Below are 25965 nucleotides of genomic sequence, written 5' to 3'. Positions count from 1 at the left end.
TGTTTTGCTGATTATTTGTTGGTCTGGATAACCACATCAGTTTAAAGACTAAAACATAAAAGCACCAAAGAAGTCTGTGAATTATAGACAGAGAAATGGACTGATCTCAATCTTTTGTTGGAGAAAATTACATCCATACATAACTACTACACAGCTAAAGCAGACCAACATAGATCAAAAGGACAAAGTGGACTGCTAAGACAGTCATGGTAAGAAGTAGAGGAAATAAAGGTGTGAAAACATAAGGCAGGGGACATCGTTTGTCCTTCACAAACTAAAATATAAAATGTCTAGGCACAAATTAAATACGGCCCTAGTTCTGAATAACATACAGCCAGCAGTGTATGATAAATAGTTTCAGGCTTTTGAGTTATTAAACCTCCTGCCAACACCCACTGCACACCTGTCACTCCAGAAGTACTTTTCAAACCCAAATGTTACATCTACAAAAAACCCACATCCTGTGAAAATTAGTTTTTTAAAAACATGCACAACTTTTTACACAAAATACAATTATACAAAAATGCAAACAAACAAACCCAAAGCAAAACTGGGGTCTCAAAATTGCTACGTTTGTAACCATGAAATTACAAGGTAACATCATGGCTTATACAGCTATAAAAACATAATTGTGCACTGTGGCTTTATGAATAGTGTGGTTTTCAAAATAAGGGCTCTTAGAAAAGCTAAATACCTTTCTGTTAATTTGTTCCCTTTTCCCAGGCCTTTGATTTGGCCACTGTGGTGAGATAAACGTTTATAAATCACGGGGTTAGCAACTGAGACACTTTCTGCGAGCACACAAGCGTGTCAGGGCAGAATGAATATGGATTTGATTTGCAGTCCACGGCAACGCTCCAGCCAATGCTAATCACCAGGGAAAGCTTGTGAAAACCATGATGGATTCCGCAGACATGGTTTTTGAGCTTAGGGTTTCATCACAAATCCATTTAAGCTTTTATGTAATTTGGTTAAATATACAAAATCCTTTTTATCTTTTTATGTGTCCACTTTTGACCGACTAGCCCTGTTGGAAAGTATGATGTAGAGTGGGAAGTTCCCATTGAAATCAACCTCTTTTACGAAACATAAACTCTGCAGTGTGTGTGTGTGTGTGTGTGTGTGTGTGTGTGTGTGTGTGTGTGTGTGTGTGTGTGTGTGTGTGTGTGTGTGTGTGTGTGTGTGTGTGTGTGTGTGTGTGTGTGTGTGTGTCAATGTCTGAGTTTAGAACTATGGCGACTGGTTTAAGGAACACTGCCACCAGTATGAGAGAGCAACTCTGTTTCCTGTACTGACCGCTGTCCAATCCAATTTCCACAGTGTTACCTAGAAAAAAATATTTGCTGGAAAGCAAAATGTCATCCAGCAAATATAATCCCCAAGACCAAGGAGGTCATTGTCACACAGTAAAAAAGGCCCTACAGCATTATACGGCCTCAGGTGCCGAAATAAATTTGGCATGAGGCCCCACATCCTCAGGGATTTATACCGGGGCACTATAGAGAACCTCCTGACATGTTTCTTCTTCACTTGCAGCAGCATGGACTGCTAGGCACTGGGGAGGTTGGCGTTGCGTGCGGCGCAGCACATCACCTGAGTGTGACCTGCCCAGCCTGTGGGACTTTACATCCAGCAGTGCCTCAGGAAGTCTGCAGCAAACAGCCTGTTCTCCCTGCTGCCCTCACGTACGAGGTGCAGGACCCCTAGAGCACGCACCAGCAGACTGAGGAACAACTTTTCCCCATGAGACTGCTAAATCAATAACAGAGACACACGCATACAGAAATGACACACACACACACACACACACACACACACACACACACACACACACACACACACACACACACACACACACACACACACACACACACACACACACACACACACACACACACACACACACACACACACACACACACACACACACACACACACACACACACACACACACACACACAAATCAAACCTGTGCAGTATCCACCAACTTGGATATAATACAACCTCCTGTGCAATATTACTTACTTGTTATTGTGATCCTGTAAATATATAATATTTTATTTTATTATGTTTGACAGTCAATCATGACAGAAAAGGTTAAATAAAACTAAATACAACTAATAAATCTAAAAATAAAATTATGTGGTATCAGATAGGTGCATAGACTTGCGTACTTTCTGATACCTGCAGCATTTTAGGCAGTATCTGAGGCACTTCTGATACTGGTATTGGTATCGGTCGGAACAACTGTAAACATGACTTTAGTTACCTTCGGGGGACATCATCGAAGCTTTCACTATGGTATACTTCAGTGAGCAACTCATCGTAGAATGAATTTTTTACGTTCATGCAGAGATTTTATTTGCAATCCATAGGCTCTGACCTCATCACTACGCACTAACACCTAGCTCAGAGAAACAGATAATAAAAGATAATCTCCCCCCAATGAAACTAAGAAAAAGAAACTGAAAGTCTTTGCTAATTAACTGATATCTGAGTATCAGTGGCAGCAGTGTTACACCAGTGTGCAGAGGAGCAGTACAGCAGCAGAAAAGCTGAGAAAGACATAGACATGAAGGGTAAATATCAGCAGGATAAAATATATCCTGTATGCAACAGATAATTATCAACATGCATATTTAAACATGCATGAAATCGTGCCAATTGGCAGGCAATGTGAACTGTTTTAAAATCTGCTGTAAGCATCAGCTAGCTATCAGTACATGAAAATGGAGAAGAGTGTGGCTGAATGTGTAAATCATTCAGCAGAAGATCAGCAGTTTAGATGATATTATCAACAACAGGGAAGCAAGCTGACAGATAACCCACTGTTACAGGCTGAAATATTGTTGTTGCTTAGCTGAATATGTGAAGTGTGTTGACTAGACTGTGTATCATCCAGTGTGCCATAAATGCCCGGGAAATAATTATGTGAATGCCTTGTGTGCAACAAAAGTTATATTCACATTCATAAAACCAAAATTAAAGAGACAAAAGACTATAGAGACTGGAAACTAGAGATATTTGCTGTGACCGACAGTGGGTAACTCCCAATAAACAAGAACTTGGGAGGAAACATGCCACAAGAGCAAGCCAAACTCAAATATCCATCAAACAACACACAACTTTTCCTATTCAGAGTCCTAACTACTCTAACGTGGATTCGCCCTTGTGCAAATCAATTGCAGGAGACAACAACCAAAGTAAACACATTAGCCACAGGATTAATTCTGCATTAATAAAAGACACTGGCAATGAAAATGCAGCACACAGGCAGCAGCAAAGCAGAAAATATCAGCCAGCAGAGGCCAAGAAACACAAGCGAATCTGCACAGAGCATTAAACAGCCAACAGCATCAGCAGCCAGACTTAAAGCTTACAAATACAGTATTTCCATGCCATAACATGTGACCGAGCAGAGCCAAGGCTGGTCTGCATAATAATAGCACAAGCCAATTCTTACCTTGGAGAAGTGAAGCAGCTGATCTTTGGCATCTCAGCAGGAAGGGAAGAGTGTGGTCTGCCGCAGGTGTTGCGGCCTGAAGTGCACCTGTGCAGCTGCGAACAGGAAACATGGTGCAAATACGTTATTTCTCCACAAATCCTTCCACCATTAGTAGGATCGGACTGTTATCCGACAGTTGACCTGTGAATGAAATATCACTTACTTCTACTTATTTAAAGCACAACGAAGTTTGCAAACGAGCAATGCACCAACGGCGAGACAGTGTGGACAGGGGAGACAGGGAGCTTCAACGACCGGCATGCCAACATGAAAGGGTGCGTTAGATATATGAATGTGAACGCACGGGTGCCAGCTCATGTTCCACTTGGGTAAAAAATGGTTTAATTTGGCTTATATTTTAATAAAATGCTAACGATCAAAAGTTCACTTTTATTTTTCAAAACAATAAAACTCATATTCATAAGGACAGGAACATACACTGACTGGTGACTCAGTAAATCAGTTAGAATTTAAATCCAATGTAAGCCTAGCCTATAAGGCAGAGTAAAAGATAAAACAGGGTACAATACCTAAATACCAGTGGTTTAAAGTAATTAGTAGTAGTAGTTTAGGCTACTCAAATACTGTAGTACAATTTTAAGTATTTATATTTTCTACATATTGTGTAGGAGTGAATTCATTGTACACTATATGAAAGCTTACGTTAATATTTTTAGAAACAAATATTTATTCAAATGTTTTATTTATTTATTAAAAAAAAACATAATGATCAATTTACTAAATATGATACTGTGCTCTAAACATTCAACAGTATGAAGTTCAAATGTGCTCCACCTCCACAAGCCGTAATATTAAAATACTGCTTATAGGCTATGTGTTAAAGCATCAGTAGCCTAATAATATTCTAATAATATATATAATAAATAACTCGCTGAATGGAACCATTCTGCCTAACAAGTACTTTTATTTTAATGATTTGTTAATACATAGTTTTACTTCAGAAAATATATATGAGGATTTCACCACTGTTAAATAGCCTACACCCATGTAAAAGATAGTGTATGTGTTTATTCATACCATATTATACTATATTACATTGTTTCTTTATAATGTGGCCCAAAGGCCTACTCACACTTATTCCATCAATCACATTAACAAAGTTACACAAGTCATCCAACATGATTACAAATATTTGCCTGTTTGAAATTGATACAGTGGCGGAGGTTGAGGTTAGGAGAGTGGAGGGCTGCTACCAGCTGTGCAAACACAATCTAGATGATTTATGAACCCACCTACGAGCTGCTAATGGTCCAAAGTGGAGCCACTGAAGCTCTGGAACCACAAAACTGATTAACCACTGCAGCACAGACTGATAAATATACTGTAGAAAGACATATGTGGGTGGTCTGACGGACAGATAGGGACAGTTTGTGCAATTCTCTTCCATTTCAAATATCTTTTATCAATGTTTATCACGTTGTATACCCCATGAAACTACAACTATACACTGTAAATGCATATATACTTTTGTATCTGACAGCAACCTCTGCTCTATATTTTGCAAGAAGCATGCCTTTGATTGTCTGTGTATATACTGTTCTATAACAGAGAAGAGAAGGAAAGATGAAGAGAGATAAGGTGTGTGTGTGTGTGTGTGTGTGTGTGTGTGTGTGTGTGTGTGTGTGTGTGTGTGTGTGTGTGTGTGTGTGTATGTGTGTGTATACATAGGTAGTAGTGAACAAATACAAAAACACAATGAAAACATACCTAATTTCGTTAGATGTATGGTTAACAATGAATGTTTATGTAACAGATTCAAAACAGCGGAGAAACAAAAGGAATATGTAAATATATATAATATATAATGGTAATATATAATACCACTCTCATTTAAGGTAGGTACAGACAAATACATCAGCCGCATGAAAGTGTTATACAAATACAGCGGAATACAGACGCCAAACAAACACCATTACCACCAAAACTAATGAAAACAGCCACAACAATATCACATCTACTCAAAAAATATTGAAATTCAATGGTAGGTAGGTTGCCTAGGAGAGAGAAGATTCCGACGCACCCTCTCCATGTGATTTTCAGTATGCGTCTTCATTGTCTCTTTAGCTTTTAGGCTTGAAGAGTCTTCCTCTGCTAGGTTGTGTGGCTTCTTTTTCTTCATCAATGTTCCTTTAATAATTTTAATCCACTACACGGGTGATTGGCCCATGAAGTTTTACCATTGCCCTATTGGTCAGCTTTACCTGTTTCCACCTCTCACGACAGGGACGTTAGGGTTGGATTTATGAGAGGCAAATTCAATGGTGCAAGTATATAAAGGGACCACATGGTGGCAGAATGGGACCATAAGTGGGTTTTTTTGTAACAGCTACTGAGGTATTTGTTGTATAGCCTGTTGATCACAGTGTTAACCCAGTTATGCTAAAGACAGCAGCTGACCCTGGGTCCAACAATGGCTCTGTCTCAGAATTTATTTATCCATTTCCCCAAAAATGATGATAAATGTGTTTTTTTTTACTGATGCCTCTTATTGTCCTTCCCCCTGATGCAATAATACTGCAAATGTCCCCGCTTTGAGACTAATAAAGAATTATGTCTTCTTCTCAAATGTATGTGCAACACATTTAAAGACAAAATCCCCCCAATTTGTGACACATGGTGACAAACATCAATCTGTCACTGGATTCACTTTTTGGTGCCACTGGTCTGTAGTAGGTGTCACTGATGTAACCACCACACTATATTTGAGACACTGTCTAAATTGCATTAATACGAGCAAATTCAGGGCTGGACATAATCTAACTCTCTGAAAGGAACCATTCTGTCCAACTAGTAGACTACATAGATGACTTTTATTTCATGTTCTTTTTTTTTTTACAGAGCAGTAGGCTGCTTCTTTCACCACTGGTTATTTGAACTTGTTTAATTGACAATTAAAGTTAGTGCAGCATTTTAAACAGCTTTATAATTAAAATGCAGACTAGGACAGCACTCAGCATGTAACTTTTCAAGGCCCTCTTCTTCAGCGTCTTTATGACATTTCCTGCTCTTTCATGCACATTAAAGAACCGGCACCCAGCCTTCAAGTCTTCTTGTGAGTTGAATGCATTATGTTTTAATGGCTTTGTAAAACATGAATTAAAATTATCTGGCAAGCCAGCGTCCAGGTAAAGGTTAAAAATAAATGCATGTAGTCTAATATTGTATTTAGGCCCTTTTTGTTTTATACAGCTAATACGTGTTAGAATAATGTAAAAGTAACAAAATGACCTGTCCTCTGTAGCCTTATCTCAGGCTTCAAAAGGATATCCAGCAGTCTGAGTTGACGGTCGATCTCTTCTTTGTACAATACTCCGCTCAGGCTCACAAACTCCTAATATTTCCTCCGCAGAAGCATTTAGTCACTCGTTGATTAACCCTCTCAAACTCTCAACTGCAGACATTTTCAGTGTATTAGGGTTTAACTTATTTGGCTGTAGCTCAGACAAGCTGTTGTTGAAGTGTGTCAAAAACTGACACGCTTCCTTTCCTGCTAATGCTGCATCTTTATCTTGAAATACATCATAATGTAATATTGCATAAAACTAATGTTATATTACATAAAAATGTGTTCAAGACTAACTTAAATTGTGCCTAATGGTGGGGTAAAGTGAGACAGCATTTGTCTCACTTTACCCCACCACCACCATTTTAGAAAAAACAACCTCTCTTAGCAATTATGGCTAATCTTCAGCTAGCATCATCACATTGTTTTATATGTTAGTAGTTCATCAACATGTATGACATACATTTTTCTACCTGAATCAATTTGCTTTTTGCACAACAGTTGATTAAGTTGACAGCCAGAATATTTCCGTTTACATGCTAAAAAATATTTTTTTTACCACTGTACAATCAGGTCCCCTCCTTCATGGCCAATGGGAAATGGGAGGGGCTTGAAAACATAATGGTCACATGACCACCGCATGACATGGAAGCTATTGCAAAAACTGAAATTATTTTGTATGCAATTTAATGACGGTGCCTAAATCAGTTTCCAGCCATTCTGACGGTGTGATACCGTGTTGCACTGGGCAAACCTAGTAAAGTGGCGGCTAGGACCCGAGCATACAGTCTATGAACCCGAGTGAATATCTGTCCAATATCAAAATTAAAACTAACTTAACCCCAGTTTCTTTTCCTGCTAATCCTGCATCTTTATCCAGCAATTCATCAGGTAGCCGTTGCAAAAGCGAAAGAGGGCAGGTTTTCATCTATCCACGCTGGTAGCCAAAATGTGCACCAGCATTACAACCACATCATTGAAGGATAAAGGCTAGTATTAAAATACAAATTTAATAAAAATATATGAAATAAAACATTCACAATGCATTCATGTATACAGTGTTATACAGAACAAGTGTGCTATACTGTAGATTAGAGAAGTATGCTTCACTTTATAAGCAAATCAAAGTATTAAGGCTTTAGGATTGTTTCCCCTCATTTGTCCAGTGCAATCAATTATATGTACTCAAATTAAAACAATGATAAATTGACTATAAACCATTTCTGTGTATTTAAACAACTGTCACAAAACTTCTGGGCCCAAAACTGATATTGAGCTCTTACGAACTGCTCGGATTTTGTGGTCCATGTAGAGCTTCTGGTTTCATCATTACAATCTAAACTTCAGTGTTAAATATTTACAGATGCATGAAAGTCTTTATTCAACAAATATCTTCCTTTGGAAATAGGCAACAGATCTAAGAAGCAGGCAAATTACCCTGTTTTTTCTATTTTAAAGCAACAAAACAAGTCAACAACGACTTGCATTTGCTTAAACTGAAGCCTTCCTTAGTTACTGTCGTAACATAAGTATTAATTTTCACCATCATGAGACCAAAGGCCACGGATAAGGCCATGTTCAGAAGGTTATTATCACTGCCAGCATTGCCAGCCCACTCACTGATTTCAATGAGACATTTAAAAAAAGAGTTGCCCAGCAAAAAAGTAAAAGCTGGATCTACCTTTGCTGTAACTCAATGCAACTTCATCCAGCAGACAACTGCATTGTACAGTCAAATAAATGCAAGATAAAATTTCAGGTAGATTACTTTATAACAAAAACAGTGAAATTCTACTGTTTATGTCACAGTTGTCGATAAAATTATTGCACTTCTCGCAGCGTTCTGCACCCATAGATCTAACACTCTAACCAAACTCCCTGGAGTGATCGTCACTGGTACCTAGAGCAACAAACCCTCACCAAAGTCCGATTCAAGCTGGCTTATACACTAAACTCTATTCCAGCAGTAAAAACAAGGCATTATGTATTTACTATCAAGACCATGAAGAAGGTAAAACTAAGAAAATTTAAGAGGAACCCCACAGACTTACTACGGTACATGAAAAAATAAGTCGTATTTGTATTAGTTCTATTTAGACATAAGAATAACTGGATGAACCTGCAACATCTGATGAAACCAGGAGGTGTGGTAAAGCTTGAGAGAGCTGTGTGAAATCTGATAAATTGAAGATTACATAAAATTAATAAAAAAATATCAGGGTGTAGAGTTGGCAAGAAGTGAGCTTGCCAGACATCTGTAGCACGTTCTTAATGTCTGACTGGCGACGCTACATTATAAGCCACACCAGAATCCTTGACCCAACTGCAACTGTGTTGCATTTTGGTTAATTTAAGTGCCAGAGTTTGACATGGAAGAAGAAGAAGAACGCATGGAATGTTTTTAAGCAGTGCTTTTTGCATCACTTGCGTGTACACGCTTGTGTTTGTTGAGTTTTAACCAGGTGGAGAACTTTTCTCCACAAGTACTGCAGTTATAAGGCGTCTCCCCAGTATGTGTCCGCATGTGTGCTTTCAGGTCTGAACTATGACCAAAGTCCTTGTCACACACATTGCACTTGTATGGCTTTTCCCCTGTGTGTATCCTGGAGTGCCTTTTCAAAGTCGTCCTGGTAGCAAATTTATTCTTGCACACAGAACACTTAAAGGGCTTCTCTCCCGAATGCACCCGCAGGTGATTTTTGAAAGATGAAGAATCGGCGAACTCCTTGCCGCAGTCGCTACAGGTGTAAGGCTTCTCACCCGTGTGAATCCTCATGTGCTTCTTCATATTTATACATGAGCTGAAGCATTTATCACAGGTGTCGCATTTGTACGGCTTTTCCCCAGTGTGAACCCGAGCATGCAGGTCGAGATTATAACGCCGGTTGAATCCGTTTCCGCAGACCTTGCATTTGAAAGGCTTCTCGACAGAGTGGATTATTACATGTTTATTCAAATCCCAACTCTCCCTAAACATTTTTCCACAAGTGTCGCATTTGAAAGTCTTATCAACAGTGTGGGATTTCATGTGAAATTTGTAGTTTTTGAAATTACTCATCACTTTACCACACCTGTCACACTTGTAAGGGTCATCCTCATTCCCGACGCCCGATGTGTTTCCACGTTTCTTATTTGGTGGTGGGTCAGTGCTTCGATTTGATGTTGTGCTCTTATTGTTACTTCTCTCACTTTGTGTTCGTGCTGTACTTTTGGTTGATGTTGTCTTCTCATCCTTGCGTCTCTTATTTGGTGTTGGGTCAGTACTTGTCGTCGATGTTGTTATCCCGTCCTTTTGTCTCTTACGTGGTATAGACTTTGTGTTTTCATCATCAGGTTCCTTATTTGGTGTTAACTCGTTGCTTGATGTTACGTGCCGATCATCACGTTTCTTATTTGGTTTTGGCTGAATACTTCCAGTAGAAGTTGTTTTCCCATCATTGCGTTTATTTGGTGCTGGTTTAGTACTTGAAGAAGGCATTGCTTTTCCATCACTGGACTTCCTCTTTGCTGTTGGATCAGATTTCGTCTTCTCTTTGTTAGATCTCTTATTTGGTGGTGGCTCAGCCCTTCTAGCTGAGGTCGGTCTCCCATCTTTGCTTTTCTTGTTTGATGTTGGTTCACCATGATCTTTTGACGTTGGGTGGTCATCATTGCATTTCTCATTTGGTGTTGGCTCTATACCTCCAGTTGTTTTTACGCCACTGTGTTTCTTCTTTGGTACTGGTTTAGTACTCAAAGTCGCTGTTACTTCCCCATGATTGGGTTTCGTATTTGCTGTTGGGTCAAATGTTGTCTTCTCATTGTTACATTTCTTATTTGGTGTTGGTTCAGAACCCCCATTTGATTTTGCGTTCCCATCACCAATCTTTTCTGCTGTTTTCTTAGTACTTCTGACTGATGTTGGGTTCTCATGGTGTTCCTCAGTTAGCGTTGGCTCACTATTTCCACTTATCTTTGGGTTCTCATTGTTATGCTCCTTATTTGGTGTTTGCTCTATACTACTGGTTGATGATGTGTTCTCATCGGTACATCCCTTATTTGATGCTGCCTCAGTTCTTGTAGCTGATGTTGCGTTCCCATTGCTGCTTTTGTTATTTGGTGTTGACTCAGCAGGTCCAGTTGGTGTTGCACTTCCATGGTTACAAGTTATGTGATCTTGGCTCTCAGCTGTCACACATGAGTTGTGAGAGAGGAGCTGGGGGTCAGTGCTTACTGCTGATACTGCAGAACTTTCTCTCTCAGATCCAGATGAGATATCTTCGTTTGATTTACTGGATGGAGGATCTTTATTCAATGCACTCTCATTTTGGTAAGACTGACATTGGTCACTGTGAACACTTCCCTCAGCGGTCTGAGTCAATTTAGAGGCTTCGGTCTGTTGCTGCTGCTGCTGACTGATGCATATTTCCCCTTGCTCCTCTTTAATGTGTGGAGGATTTGGTTGGACCAGACTGGAGCTCCTCCCCTTGTTGCAGTGATGCTCCTGATTTGCGAAATCCTCCTCCTTCACCTTATGGACAGATGTCACTGGAATCTCTGAAGGGAAGGATAGAGGAATTGGACAATGATGAAATTAAAGGCTTAAAGGTTTAAAGGCCTTTATCTTAAAATTACACTTTTCTCACTCAGCGGGAGAAGTCTCCACTTCAGTAGCAATTACAAACACTGAACAGTCCAGTGCAATATTCTGAAGGCTTTTACAAAGGGTTTTTTTCAAAGGCATATCATTCATAGTCCGATTTATAGAACATTTTTATTCTAATAAACGCTTTTTGGCACTTGTAGTAGCTGTTTGGCAAACAAAGAAAAGTTTCAAATCAAAGGGCCATGGTCTACGAGGATGGGTAAAACAATGTCCAAACAAAATGTTCAGTTTCAACAAAAGTTGGTTTATTTAACCAAAAAGCGAGGAAACAAAACAATAAAGAAAAATTAATGTGCCTCTCCTGCTCATTAGCCCACCCAGGTGCCTACTGGTCCCTTACCAATAGCCTAACTTTAAAATTTTAGGTGCTCCATAACGTGCCCAAGTGAAACAAAACACAAATAATAAAGAAGAAACACCTAAACTAAACAAATAAAAAACTAGAATACCAATAAAAATCGAATCCTAAATCAAATAAATGAATTCAGAATAATCAAAACTAACTTCACACTAAACAGAGTACTAAACAGCACTACTGTAAATACTAACAATTGAACAAATAGCTCCAACAGCACTTTTAATGGCTGTTTACAGTATTTTCTGTGATAAAAAATAGATAGGCCTATGAAAAAAATCCCCTCAGTAAAACCCTTTGACTCTAATATTCCAACAAAAATGAAATAATTGAACCTGGCTTTATTCAATGTTCAGCTCTCTGTTCTGGAAATGACTGCAAATTAGCTCACATGTTGATACCTAGTTGGTGTCTTCCCTTAAAGTAATGGAGTAATATCCTTCAATATGGCATCTAAATTGTATTGGAGTAAAAGTATACCTTAGGTAGCATGAATAAATACTCAAGGGTATAACTACCTCAAAAATGAATTTAAATATAGGCTACTTGAGTGGATAGATAGATAGATAGATAGATAGATAGATAGATAGATAGATAGATAGATAGATAGATAGATAGATAGATAGATAGATAGATAGTTAGATAGATAGATAGATAGATAGATAGATAGATAGATAGATAGATAGATAGATAGTTACATAGTTAGATAGATAGATAGATAGATAGATAGATAGATAGATAGATAGATAGTTAGATCGTTAGATCGATAGATAGATGGATAGATAGATAGATAGATAGATAGATAGATAGTTAGATAGATAGATAGATAGATAGATAGATAGATAGATAGATAGATAGATAGATAGATAGATAGATAGATAGATAGGTAGATAGATAGATAGATATTGTCATTGCATGTTCTGTTGGAACAATCTAGTTTGCAGCATTAAAACAAATAGATAAACAGGATATTAATTATATACACATGCACCAGTGCACACACTTTAACAATAAGAAAAAGGGAAATGTATTTAGTAACTATCCAGCATTGCTTGTTCAAAGAAAGTTGTCCCACATTGCAACGGCGGGTATGAAAACGTTTAGGATGTGTTTAGTGTCATTATTGCCCCCTGTGGGTGACCCGTTATGACTTAAGTACAAAAGTGATTTCCGCATGTACTGGGGTTTCAAATGGGTAACGTGTATTAAGAGAGAATTTTGTTAAAATAATCACATTAAAGTGTCCAATTTGAACACACGTCGGATAGATATCATAGTGACGTGCCACACCCAATAATAACCTGTCACAGCACAACACCTGTCAACCCGGTCCGCCTGTCTGTCAGGTACAGTTGATGCTCCACATACACAAAACAAATGTGAATAGCCTGATTAGTGTTAGTGTGAAATAGTTGTCCAACCTGTCCGTTGCAACTTTATCTCAGGTGTCAAAATGACATCCAACAGTCTGCGTTGACGACCGATTTCTGCCTCGTAATCTTCTATTTTCCTTTCAAAGATTCCCAGTATCTCTTGAGCTGCAGCGGTGAGTCGATCACAGACGAACCGTCTCACACTTTGGGCTGAAGACATGTTTGAATTCAAATTTAGATACTTTTTTACTTCGCTAAAAACTTCGTCAAACTCTTCGGGCTCACTGAACGTGCGCTGTCAGTTTTCTGTTTACTTCCGCGTGAGAATATAAACAATCTCTTAACGGGTCATACTGCCACATACTGTCCCGGAGTGTGCAGGTTACAGAGTTAAAACGGTATAAACAATGTATCTCTTTTTTTTAAATAAACAAACAGTTAAAAATAGACTGTTAAATTAAATTAAATTACCTGATTTTTATTATATGTATAACATAGTCTAATTATTGAGTATAGTTACAGTCAATGGTGGAGAAAATATTCAGATTTATTTTAGTTAAGTAGGCCTAGAAGAAGTAATAATACCACAGAGTATAAATACTGTTACAAGAAAAATCCTGCATTCAAATGTAGGCTATTAATATCAATATAAACTGAAAGTACCAAAAGTAAGTCATTGTGCAGAATGGCCCATTTAAGAATAATATGTATTATTGGTGCAATAATTATTGGTGCGATAATGTGTTCATCGTTTTAATGTTGCAGCTGCTAAAGGTGGAGCTCATTTGAATCACTTTATACTGCTAGGTGGTTTAAACCTTTTGATATACTGTATATTATCTTGTAATCTGAATCTGTGAGAAAAAACGTAAAATGATCAGACAAATGAATGCATGATGATTTGTTTATTAACATTTTCTTATACACCTTTAAGGACACAACAATTTCAGATTCATACAGATGAATTACTCACACAAAAACTCTGTGTTGTAAAGCCGAAATTTCATTTGTAAACTCCACACTGATTATGTTATATAAAATCAAGAAAATAAATCATATTGGACCTTGGCCCATTTGTCAAAGTAGCTTTTTAACCATTAGCTCCTGAAGGCATGTAAATAGAGTAGCAACCAACATATTGTTTTCGTAATATGTTACACTAAATTGGTTTATTTCATTAAATCATTTTGTCTGTAAAATGTAAGCAAAAAAGTGAAATATATCAAACACAGGAGATATTTTCAACTGTTTTGTATGAAATGATAACACTATGACAGACACAAGCAGCAAATATTCACATTAGAGAGGCTGGAACAACAGAATGCTAAAAAACAATCAAGTCATTACCAAATAATGTTGGGAATCTTCTAAACAATTAATTGACCAAGCACACAGACAAAATATAGTTTGTTGAAGGGGAGAGGGATTAAAACATGTCACTCAGTGTTGGTTATTGTGACACCTCTACAAAAACGTACTGATCATATTTGGATATGGTCAGGTTCAAAACTTCTGAATGTCCTATTTGATGCTTTGTAATTGTGCAAAATGTACAAAATTGTATTCATTCGAAATCCTCACATTGGCCTTAAATCTATGAGAACACAATTACCAGAACAATATACTGCGGCTTCATCATTAATCGCTGTGTGATGTCAAAAAATGGTCTATACATTAAAGTATCTTTCCCAGGTTTGCTTGTATTCTTCCATCTTCCCAGACGCTATTACATAATAGCAATAACTTCATTCCATCTTTGCTTAAATGTTTCAACAGGATAGGGCTGTAGCGAGTAGTTTGAAGCCTCATTCATAACGCTGACATTTTAATTCTAAATCAACATTTATTTTTTCCCCTAGTCTGTTTAAACCCAATATTTCTTCACTGTTGCTGAAGCAATGAGGCTACACTTTTATTAGTTGTATACTACTCAATAAATTCCCAGTGCTGGCTGTGTAGGATTGTTTCTGACTCATGTGATCACAACATTTCCAGAACATTTTCTTCTGCCGTAGCCTATAATGTTGCTCTCAAGGCATTATTTCTTCATTGTTTTATGCCCTTATTAGATTAGCCAGCTGTAATGTATACACTGGAGATGAAAATCAGAGAACAAGTTATGAATACTTGATTTATTCTGAAATACAATTTTTTTTTACTGTTCAGAATTTGATAGAATATCAGCTGTGGCTGAACCACTGCTGTACTAGCATGTTTTAACTGAGGGCAAAATTAGAGAACAGTAACCATTGTGTCAGAAGAGAAGATTTAAACAATGTTTTCTTAAGGCTATAGTATTCAAAAATGAATAGGAAGACTAGAGGTCCTTGCTTTGAATGACTTCAGCACATCTGTGCCCACAGGACATCACTAGTTTCTCACACTGCTCTGGTTTGATCTTGGTCCATTCTTCTTCAGTCTTTTCCACAGTTCAGTAACTGTAGTGGGTTTCTTAGTCATAGTCAGAAAAAGATTATGTATTATTGCTGGGGATCCCGTCATACATCCATGCATCTCATGTATGAGATCAAGCAATGGACAGACTGGTAGCATGTTTAATGTAAGATGATATTCTAATAACATCTGGACAGTTACTCAAAAGTAATCTGATCCTGTAGGAAAATATCCACACAAGTAGAATATAACAAGTAATGCAACAGTAGAAAAATGAAATAAACAAAAGGCACCAGACTAATAGAGACTGCAGAGGTAAGTGCAGGTAAGAAGAGATGTATGATATAAGCCTTGTGCTCCTCAAAGCAGAAGAACTCACTCCGTTACATGAATTGCTTTTGTTTGAAAAAAATCCAAAGATACTGTAGACCTAAACACCTCTCAACAACTGATAAATACAGTAAAATAATGCAGTTGAGGTTAAGATCGTATACATGCTTGTTTTGTCTGACCAACAGTCACATACTAAATGTATTCAATTCATATCGATAGGAGGGGAAAGTAAAAGAAAATGTATTTTTCAGGCAATTTTTGGATTAACTATTTTAGCCATGGAAGTTATTTTTGATGTGACATTTCTGCAGCAGCGTCATTAAGGTAATATAGCCCCGTTTAAACAGAGCCAAACGCCAAAGACAGCCCTCATTAAGTATCTTATGGTAATTTTACACGTCAGTCTAATGTCTGAATAAGCCCTCGAGGGGGGCATCCCTATGGTCCCCGGGTCCTATGTTCCCATGTCGCATAAACCTTCGCTGATTTAATTCAGCATTTTGTGTTAGGGATTACGGTCGGGGTTAGGGCGTGGGGTTAGGGTCTACATCTACCTATTTGCCGTAGAATTCGGCTATGATTGTGGGAAAAAATAACAGACCGGGGAACATAGGACTTTTTTGGGAAACGCGGTGAACATGGGACCCTTCAAAGCGGGGAACATAGGACCCGGGGAACATAGAATATGGAATAGAATAGAAGTACTTAATTTATCCACAATTTGGGAGAATTAGATGTCTAGCATTGTTCAATGTGTGCTATACATAACTAAACACTAACAAACGAGTCTTACAAATATTGAATCTTACTACTTCGGAGGTAAAAACCTTTTGTGTAACGCTTCCAATATGGCACACGTTTGAGTTGAAAAAAAAAATCTCATAATCTCTTACTTTGTATGTATTTTGAACCTTCTCAAAACTAATTTGAGCTCTGTTGTTTCTCCCGTGCATGGATCCTCCTGTGTAATCTCAGTCCTGTATTATGAGCAAAGCTCCTCCCACAAATGTTGCATTTATACGGCTTTTCCCCCGTATGGACTCGGGTGTGTATCTTCAGCGTTGTGCCGACAGCAAACCCTTTCCCACACCAAATACATTTATAAGGCTTCTCCCCTGTATGCACTCGGACGTGATTTGTGAGAGATGAATGGTGAGAAAACTCTTTCCCACAGTGTATGCAGCTGTACGGTTTCTCCCCTGTGTGAGTTCGGTTGTGCCTCCTCAGGTCTGCGCCGCGGCAGAAACCTTTCCCGCAGGTGCCGCAACTGTGGGGCTTCTCACCTGTGTGAGTTTTCATGTGGGTGACGCGGTTTGACTGACAGCTGAAATCCTTTCCACAAACTCTGCATCTGAAGGGTTTAACCCCTGTGTGGGTCACCATGTGTTTGCTCACCAGAGCCTTCTGGGTGAACCCTTTCTGACAAATGTCACATTTGAATCGCTTCTCCCTAGTATGGGTCCTTATGTGGATTTTTAACTTCAAGAAATCATGAAACTCCTCAGTGCAAAAGCGACATTTGAAATGTTTGTTCTCTGGTTTCTGATCAACACTTGCATTCTCTTGGTTTCCTCTTGCATGGTCTTCGCTTTTAGTTTTTATGTTAGAAAGGTGGTGGTCACCATTTGGTTCTGATACACCTGAGCCCTCGCTGTCAGATTCTGATTTTATCACTATAGCTGAGATGTTGGTCAGTGGCAGTGGATCCAAAAGCAGTTCCTCCTGTTCCTCTCCAATCTGTGGTGGCCCTGGGTCCTCTTGGTCCAGACTGGAGTCCCTCTTTTGAATACAGAGCTGCTGGTCAGAGAGAACCTCCTCATTACAGACAGATATGTGTGAGATATCTGAAGGTAAGGACAAGAGAAGCACTCTTAGTGGTTAGATTAAAGACACACCTATGTAAAGCTATGAATCCTCCAGTGGTGGAAAAACTATTCAGATCCTCTACATAACGTAAACATAGCAATACCACCATATACTCTGTTACAGGTCATGTTAATGTCAAAGAAAAATAGTGAAATATTACAGGCAAACTGTACCTAAAGTGTCAAAAATAATCATGCAGAAATGCATGAGTGTTAAACTGTTATTGGATGACAAAAATATATGCATTCATGCATAAGCAGCATTTTAATGAGTTTATCATATGTCATGCATGCAAAATGTGTATCAGCAGGATACTAAGTCAATGTGGCTGTTAAATAAATGTAGTGGAATACCAAGTAGAAGGTTTTGAATATGTGAAATTGATTTTTTGTTTAAATTATTTTGTATTTGTTTTTCTATTTTTATGTTTTATTTTTTAATCTGCCTGCAATGGTACAATAAGTTTGCTTTATTATTATTATTATTATTATTTGAATTATTTATTTATTTTGTTTATTGTTTTGATTAAACAAACATTTCAATCAACCAATCAATCCATCAAATGTTTGAAATGTTCAAAAATGGAAATAGGCTCCTTAAGTAAAGTATAAGTAGTCCTACAGTAATTGAGCACGTGGACTTTATTTTGTCCATTATTAAATGTTATTTATTGTTTTAGTAATATCCATTAAAATTAGGCCTACTTAAAGAAAACATGCAGAAACTAATCGTTTAAGAAGACCGATCATTATGAGCAACTGAATAAGAAAATAAACAGCGCCTCAGTGCGATCAGTTAGCAAAGGAAAGTGTAACATTACAAACTTTTCTTCTGTAGTTTTATAGCTGGTTTCAAAACGATATCGAGCAGTTTGCGCTGACGGTCGAGTTCTTCCTCGTACTCGATGATAGTTTTTTCAAAAACTCCGAATATTTCCTCCGCAGCAGCAGTTAGTCGCTCGTTGACAAACTCTCTCAAACACTGGGCAGAAGACATTTTAAGTGATTCACTTAGACATAAGATACCGTGCGGGATCATTAGATATGTATTCGCTTAAAAGCACAACCAACACATCCAGCTAGCTGCAGCAACACTACTCCCACTTCCGCCGGACTCAATTTGATGTTACTCCGATTTAAAGGGAACGCTTTCTGTTGCAGTAAGTGGCAAATGTTTACTGGAAAAGTAGTTTGCCAGCTACACACAGTGGTGGAAGAAGTACTCACAGCTTTTACTTACCTACTTACTTAGTAGTAGTAGTAGTAGTAGTAGTAGTAGTAGTAGTAGTATTAGTAGTAGTAGTAGTATTAGTTATACCACAGTGTAGAAATACTCTGTTGCAAGTAGGTCCTGCATTCCAAAATGTTACTTAAGTAAAAGTGCAAAAGTATTTCCATCAAAATGTACAAAAAGTAGAAGTAGTCATTATGCAGAATGACCAATTTCAGGATAGTAAATCATAATAATTGATGGATTAATGTAGATATCACTTTAATGTTGCAGCTGGTAAAGGTGGGGCTGTTTTTTTTAAACTTTATTTACTTCTATGTATCTTAATCTATAACAACGTGTTATGTTATGTAATAATCCTAATCTGTAGACTAACTAGTAACTACTAACTACAGTTGCAAAATAAATGTAATGTAAAAAGTGCAATATTTGCTCTGAAATGTAGCGGAGTAGATGTATAAAGTAGAACAAGTACCTCAGAATTGTTCTTAAGTACAGTAGTTGAGTAAATGTACTTAGTTACTTTCCACCACTGACTACAGAGAACAAATAACAAGAATCTCTATAAATTATATATAACTGGTTAGGATAAGACATTTATGCACTTAATTGTTGATTGATTGTGTGCCTCTGTATTTCAAGATATAGTACGGTACAGATTTTTAAGGATACTCAGGGTTTATTCATCTCTAAATAAATACTAATAGAACAAGGAAACAACCTGTGCAGATTTTAGAACATGTTCATTTTATTAAGCCAGTGATGATAAGATAATAAAGGAACCATTTTAATGTGGTTTTTAGTAACATTCTTCATACAGTGTCTATCTCCAACATTAGGATGTAGAGCCATGTGCTTCTTCAGGTTTGGCCAGGTGGTGAAAGGTCCTTCAAAATTCTCATATTTATATTTATTTCAACCCATATGGATTCTAAAGTGGACTTTCAACGGTAAATATTTTCCCGCACAACTGACATTCATAAGGTTTCTCCTCTGTAAGCACTTGGAGATGCCTTGAGACAGATGAGGCGACACTTTGCATTACTTGCAGTTGTAAGAGTTCTTGCCTGTGTGGATATCTTCATGTACAATTTCAAGTCTGAGCTAATTTTTAATCTTTTCCCACAAATGTAATGCTTCTTGCCTGTCCCAAAATGAAAAATGATATAAAATGTTTGTTTTTTTCTTATCTGCATTCTGAGTTTGACCAGGATCTGTGAACAGTCTGATCTTTAATGTGGTCACTTTCCTCATAAATAGGAATCAACTATAAGGCCCCAGTACAAACTGTTGGTGCAGACTTCTTCCAGTTCCTCTTGTATGTATGAGTTAAATTATTAATGATGGTCAGAAGAGGACAAGGGGAAGAAGGATAGAAGCCTGGGTACTTCTGTGCCTCCAGGTGTCAGAATCACACATGCCAACAAAGTGTCTGTTAATATTCTTATTTCACTGGTTGTTGCACAATGAATGGAAAGACTCAGATAAATGTACATGGTGAAAAATAGCTGGGCTGTAGTAAAGTGTAGGCCTGCACAAAATAGCCAAGCAAGCTAGTCTGCAGGGTTGTTGTTGCTTATTACTGTTAACAAATAACTGGTGCTTGTAAAACTGTTGTATATAAGCAACATAGCACTCAAGTCTGTACTGTTGTACTGAATATAACCACGACTGTCACGCTATTCCGTACAACAGCACTCCTTCTCATATGATGTTGCTTTAATGATAGTCTGAACTATTTGAGATGTCACAAAATAATGTTTGTACGTAATAGTCTAGTGTCCAACACAAACATCCCTCTGCACAGTGATGGCCAAACATCCACATGAAGTAACAATAAGACAAAATGTCTCAAATATTCAGCTGAAGACGTTGTTTGATTACAAGTAAAATAATGACCTGCCCTAAAACTACAATATGTTCTGCCAGCTTATTCGGTGCGGGTATGGAGCATGGCCATAAAAAAAAGAAGGTATGGAGCTAACGCTACTAGTACTTGTGCTGTTTACTTCCGCTGGATGTGTCACACTGTTAAGATCCGACAGTGGAAGCACAGGAGCTTTTCTTTCCACTTTCAACTCATGACATTTTCTTTACAAATGACTATCAGTCTCAGAAATGAACCTCTCTTACAACTCACAGAAACATTAGGCCAACATTCTCTATATACAGTTGGCCATGTGGTGCAAATCACATTCCTTGTACGTGCAAACATAATTGGCCAATACATCTTATTTACATATCGATTATGTTTACCCTAATATTCGTGAAACACTTGGTATTTTGGCCAGTTTAAATTAAAAGAAAACATGTTTAGTCCCACAGCATCTTATCTTGGATTTGCCTGTATTTGGAAAAAAAAATCCTTGATATGAACAGTCAAAGTATCATATGTTATTGTGTGTCTCAAATACATACACTGTGGTTAAATACAGTGAGTGAAGTACAAATTGATGCATCTATATGCTTTATTATTACCTTTCATTGTTGTTGGTAAATTAAATCTAATGCAGTCATGAAAGACAGCAAATGTTAATAAATCATTCAGAACATAAAGCATAGACTAATTATGATATATTTACAGAGCAAAAAAGACATTTTGTCAATCTTTATTTGCATAAACAGCAAGTCAGGATGTTTTAACAAACCATTAACAACTTAATGCTTCTACAGTAATACTTACACCCAAGTTTCATTTTTTGGGGTTATTTCAATTCTGGGATATTAAGCAAATTATTTGACACTTTATTAATAATTTTTCAGGCAAGAATTTTGCTAAAAATACAAGTGTGTGTTTAAAAATAGCAAAAAGGCACGTTCACATTTACAGAATTTATTCCAGATGAATATGAAACAGTGACCCTAGTCCTTCTAAAATGTAAAATCCGACTTCTTGCAAATGTCTAGGAGGCTTTATACCAGGCCATCAAATACTACCTGAGGCACATGAATCTTAAGTCTTCAACTTTAAACTAAAACTACTGTGCACTCACTGAAATTAACATTCTTCCTTGATTTGGATGACTATGAATGTTTGAAAGAAATACTGTTTGCAAACAGAATATGAGGGGAACCTTTGCACTGAGATATTGCAACTCATTTTTGTTTCCTTCAGTTGGTGTACACATCTCCACAATAGCTTCAACTCGTTGGTTTCCCCTGTGTACAGTGGTCCTCAGGTGTTTTATCAAGAATGTGATTTGATAAAGAACTTTCACCGCAAATGTTGCATTCACATGGCTCCTCATTTCTGTGGGTTCACATGGAAAATGACATTTTTGTATGCACTCTTATATGCCTTTTCAATTCAAAAACTCCAAAGAATCTTGTCCCGCAGGTCTTGCAAAGGTATGGCTTCTCACCAGTGTGGACTCTTCTCACGTGGACCAACATGCAGCCATTACGTACAAAACCTTTTCCACACGTTTTGCAAGAATATGGCTTCTCACCTGTGTGGATTCTCATGTGGGCTAACAAATAACTGTTCGATTTGAAATCTTTTCCACATGTTTTACAAGTATATGGCTTCTCACCTGTGTGGGTTCTCATGTGGACCGTCAATTCATCCTTACGTCTGAAATCTTTCCCACAAGCTTTGCAAGAATATGGCTTCTCACCTGTGTGGATTCTCATATGCCTTTTCAACGCTTTAATGTCACATAATCTTTTCCCACAGGTCTTACAGAGATACGGCTTTTCACCTGTGTGGGTTCTCATGTGGGCTCTCAAGTCATTGTTCCGTCTCAGACCTTTCCCACATGTTTTACACGTATACGGCTTCTCACCTGTGTGGATTGCCATGTGCTTTATCAATGTTGAAACGTCGGAGAATCTCATCCCACAGGCTTTACAAAGGTACGGCTTCTCACCACTGTGGGTTCTCATGTGCACTTTCAAGACACTGCCAAGGCGGAAATTTTTCCCACATGTTTCGCAAGTAAAGGGCTTCTCACCTGTGTGGATTGTCATATGCCTTTTCAAAGCCGGCATGGCACAAAATCTTTTATCGCAGGTCTTGCAAAGGTGCGGCTTCTCACCTGTGTGCATTCTCATGTGGATTGTCAAGGCACTGCCAAGTTTGAAATCTTTCCCACATGTATCGCAAGAATATGGCTTCTCATCTGTGTGGACTCTGAGGTGTCTATAAAATAGTGATTTATACCTAAAATCTTTACCACATGTGTCACATTTGAAAGACTGTTTTCCTGTGGGAGTATTATGATCAATCCCTGACAAGTTAGTGTCGTTTATATTAATGCTGTGAATATCGCTTTTGTGGAATATTCTCTTTGGCTCTGGCTCTGCAATTCTAGTTGATGTGGAGTCTCCATGCTCTCCTCCTTTGTGGTCTTGGCTCTCAGCTTCATGAGAGTTGTGAAAGAGAAGCTGATAGACATTGTTTGGTTCTGGTTCACTGTGGTCACTTTCTTCATAAGTAGGAGTCAACATAAAGTCATCAGTCTCCTGCTTCAGTTTAAGCTGCTCTCGCTCCTTACTGGTGCAGAGTTCCTCCTGTTCCTCTTTAATCTGTGGAGGCTCTGGGTCCTCTTGGTCCAGACTGGAGTTCCTCTCCTGAATACAGAGCTGATGCTGGTCAGAGAGAACCTCCTCCTCCTTACAGACAAGTTGATGTGGGAGCTCTGGAGAGACAAAGGAAAAGATACTTCTACTTTTAGTCAAGTGTCTGTATGTTAAATCTAATGTGTGTGTTAATGTAAATTATGTTTTAACTGAGCCTTTTAAAGTAGAGCGAGGTGTGAAGCAGGGCTGCCCTCTGAGCGCTGCTTTATATGTTTTGGCCATCAGCCCTCTCATTAAAACTATAAACTCTGACAGCCTTATATCTGGTACACGTGTCGGGCATGCTCCTAAAGTCACTACAACGGCCTTTGCCGACAATGTTAGTGTAGTTGTACAAAATCAACTGGAGATGGATGTGTTAATTAATCATTTAAACCTGTATGTACTTGCTTCACAAGTTAAATTAAACCATAATAAAATAGGAGTTTGGATCGGATTGAAAAGTAGCAGGAGAAATATTAACATTAAAGGAAAACGATGAGATTAAAATCTCGGGTTTGACCATCTGTAAAAAAAAATATAAATCAAGAGTTAACATCGTTAAAACCTTCATACTGTCCAAACTCCTGTTCCTAGCCAACATCTTTCCTCCATTGAACACAATGATAATGAAACTAAACAAACAGTGTGTGAACTTAGTCTGGGGAACATCTAGAGAAGTGACCAAAAGAGAACTCCTGTTTAAAAAGTAAAGCATACGGGGGTTAGGGGCAGTGGAGATGGGATCAAGATTGCGTGTTTTGCTTTTGTTAAAAATGTCTCTGCTGCCATCTCCAGAAATGCTCTCTGGGTCGATGATCTCCCCCTGTGGAGAAAAAGGAGAGGGGGAGCTCGACAAGCTCCAGAGTACAAACTCATTTATGGTGATTTCATCCGTGAACACCAACACCTTCAAATAGACTGGACCAGCCTCCAGAGTAAAATGATCTTTAAAAAAAAAGAATCAACGATTACAGATATGGTGGGTACATTAAATATAAACACATAACTGATAATGAAGGCTGAGAGTTTTTGAAAATGTTAAAAAATAAAAACTTCTCAGAAAGCATCAGAGACGTCCGCTGGCTCTTATCTGTCAACAGACTTGCTGTCAGAGCTGTTGTGTCTTGGAGTTGTTACATCAAAACAAACAAATGTCCAATGATCCACTGCTACGATGATGAGACACAACAGAATGTTTTAATGGACTGCTACAGAGCAAAGGAAGTCTGGGACAAACTAAAAGTGTACAGTGTTTACTTCGATCTATCTTATAAATCTGTCATGTACTGTGTCCTGAAAAACAGTCCCACAGCGAAACACAAAGAACTGATGCAGCTGATCATCTGCATCTTCTGCATGGAAACTGCCGAAGACCAGATGTGTCATGATGTTCCAACAGACTGTAATGGACAGTGACACTGTAAGCAAACAGCTGCTCGCAAACTCTAGACAAAAAACAGCTCCTTCCAGGGAACTTTGGAATTGTGACACAGCACTTTAGAAGAACACCATGGGCTTTATTCGCACTGAACGCACTTTATTACTGACTTTGCACTAATTGCACATGGTTTCATTATATAACATATACTGTATGTTTTGTTGTGTGTGCACAACTTGTAAAATTGTATAAACTTCAATAAAGCTTTTTTTTTTTTTTTAAAGGAAACGATACTACTGTGATGGTTGAGGTCAGACTGCAGACATACCGTACTAGTACATGTCTGTTTTGTGTTATTCTAATATTAAGTTGTACAGACCTGTCCTGTGTAACTTTATTTCAGGTTTCAAAACGATATCCAACAGTTTGCTCTGGCGGTTGATCTCTTCTTCGTACTCGATGATAGTTTTTTCAAAAACTATCAATATTTCTTCAGCAGCAGCAGTTAGTCGCTCGTTGATAAACTCTCTCAAATATTCAACTGGAGACATAGTTGCTTTGTGAGAAATTAAATAATTATCTGCGCTGCGGCTACAATTTCGCCATCCAATAAGTGCATTAAGCTAACGCTACTAGCGCTTGTGTTGTTTACTTCCGCTGGATGTGTCACACTGTTGTGTTCCGACAGCGGAAGTGCGAGAGTGTCTGTGCTTAATAAGGCGGGTTCAAATATATTTTAGAACAAAGACATGTTGTATTTTTTAACAAAAATAATTCATTTGATTGTAAAAACAAAAGAAAATACGTTCAACCTGAAAATTCTTCATTTAAAAATTCGAATTAACTAAAAAGAAACAACAACAATTAAAAATAGAATTTGAACATCATATACAAACAATACATGGACGTAAAATAGTAAAGCATTGAAAACAGTTGGAAAGCCTTTCATATTTGTCTTGAATGTTTCTAAATTGAATTGTATATATGTTTTCCTGTCCTGTTCTTGTCTGTATCTGTAT

General features: G+C 37.9%; 2 protein-coding genes across 2 annotated transcripts; both read right to left on the bottom strand.

Annotated features, from left to right (window-relative positions):
- Positions 1-8076: 8076 nt before the first annotated feature.
- On the bottom strand, positions 8077-13430 carry LOC310945769 (uncharacterized protein). The gene is made up of 2 exons (XM_083911976.1): positions 13231-13430; positions 8077-11345 (listed from the first exon to the last, which is right to left on the bottom strand). Exons 1-2 carry the CDS (start codon positions 13400-13402, stop codon positions 9211-9213), a joined length of 2307 nt encoding a protein of 768 aa, XP_083768102.1. The 5' UTR covers positions 13403-13430; the 3' UTR covers positions 8077-9210.
- A 2991-nt stretch (positions 13431-16421) lies between these two features.
- Positions 16422-25513, bottom strand: LOC310945924 (uncharacterized protein). Its single transcript, XM_083912185.1, has 4 exons — positions 25326-25513; positions 22294-23645; positions 18600-18756; positions 16422-17753 (listed from the first exon to the last, which is right to left on the bottom strand). Exons 1-4 carry the CDS (start codon positions 25495-25497, stop codon positions 16831-16833), a joined length of 2604 nt encoding a protein of 867 aa, XP_083768311.1. The 5' UTR covers positions 25498-25513; the 3' UTR covers positions 16422-16830.
- Between the last annotated feature and the right edge of the window lie 452 nt (positions 25514-25965).

This window comes from Echiichthys vipera, assembly GCF_963691815.1.
Source record: "Echiichthys vipera genome assembly, chromosome: 4".
Taxonomy (NCBI): domain Eukaryota; kingdom Metazoa; phylum Chordata; class Actinopteri; order Perciformes; family Trachinidae; genus Echiichthys; species Echiichthys vipera.
Note: the sequence above shows the minus strand (reverse complement) of the source record. Positions and strands in the feature narration are given on the sequence as shown.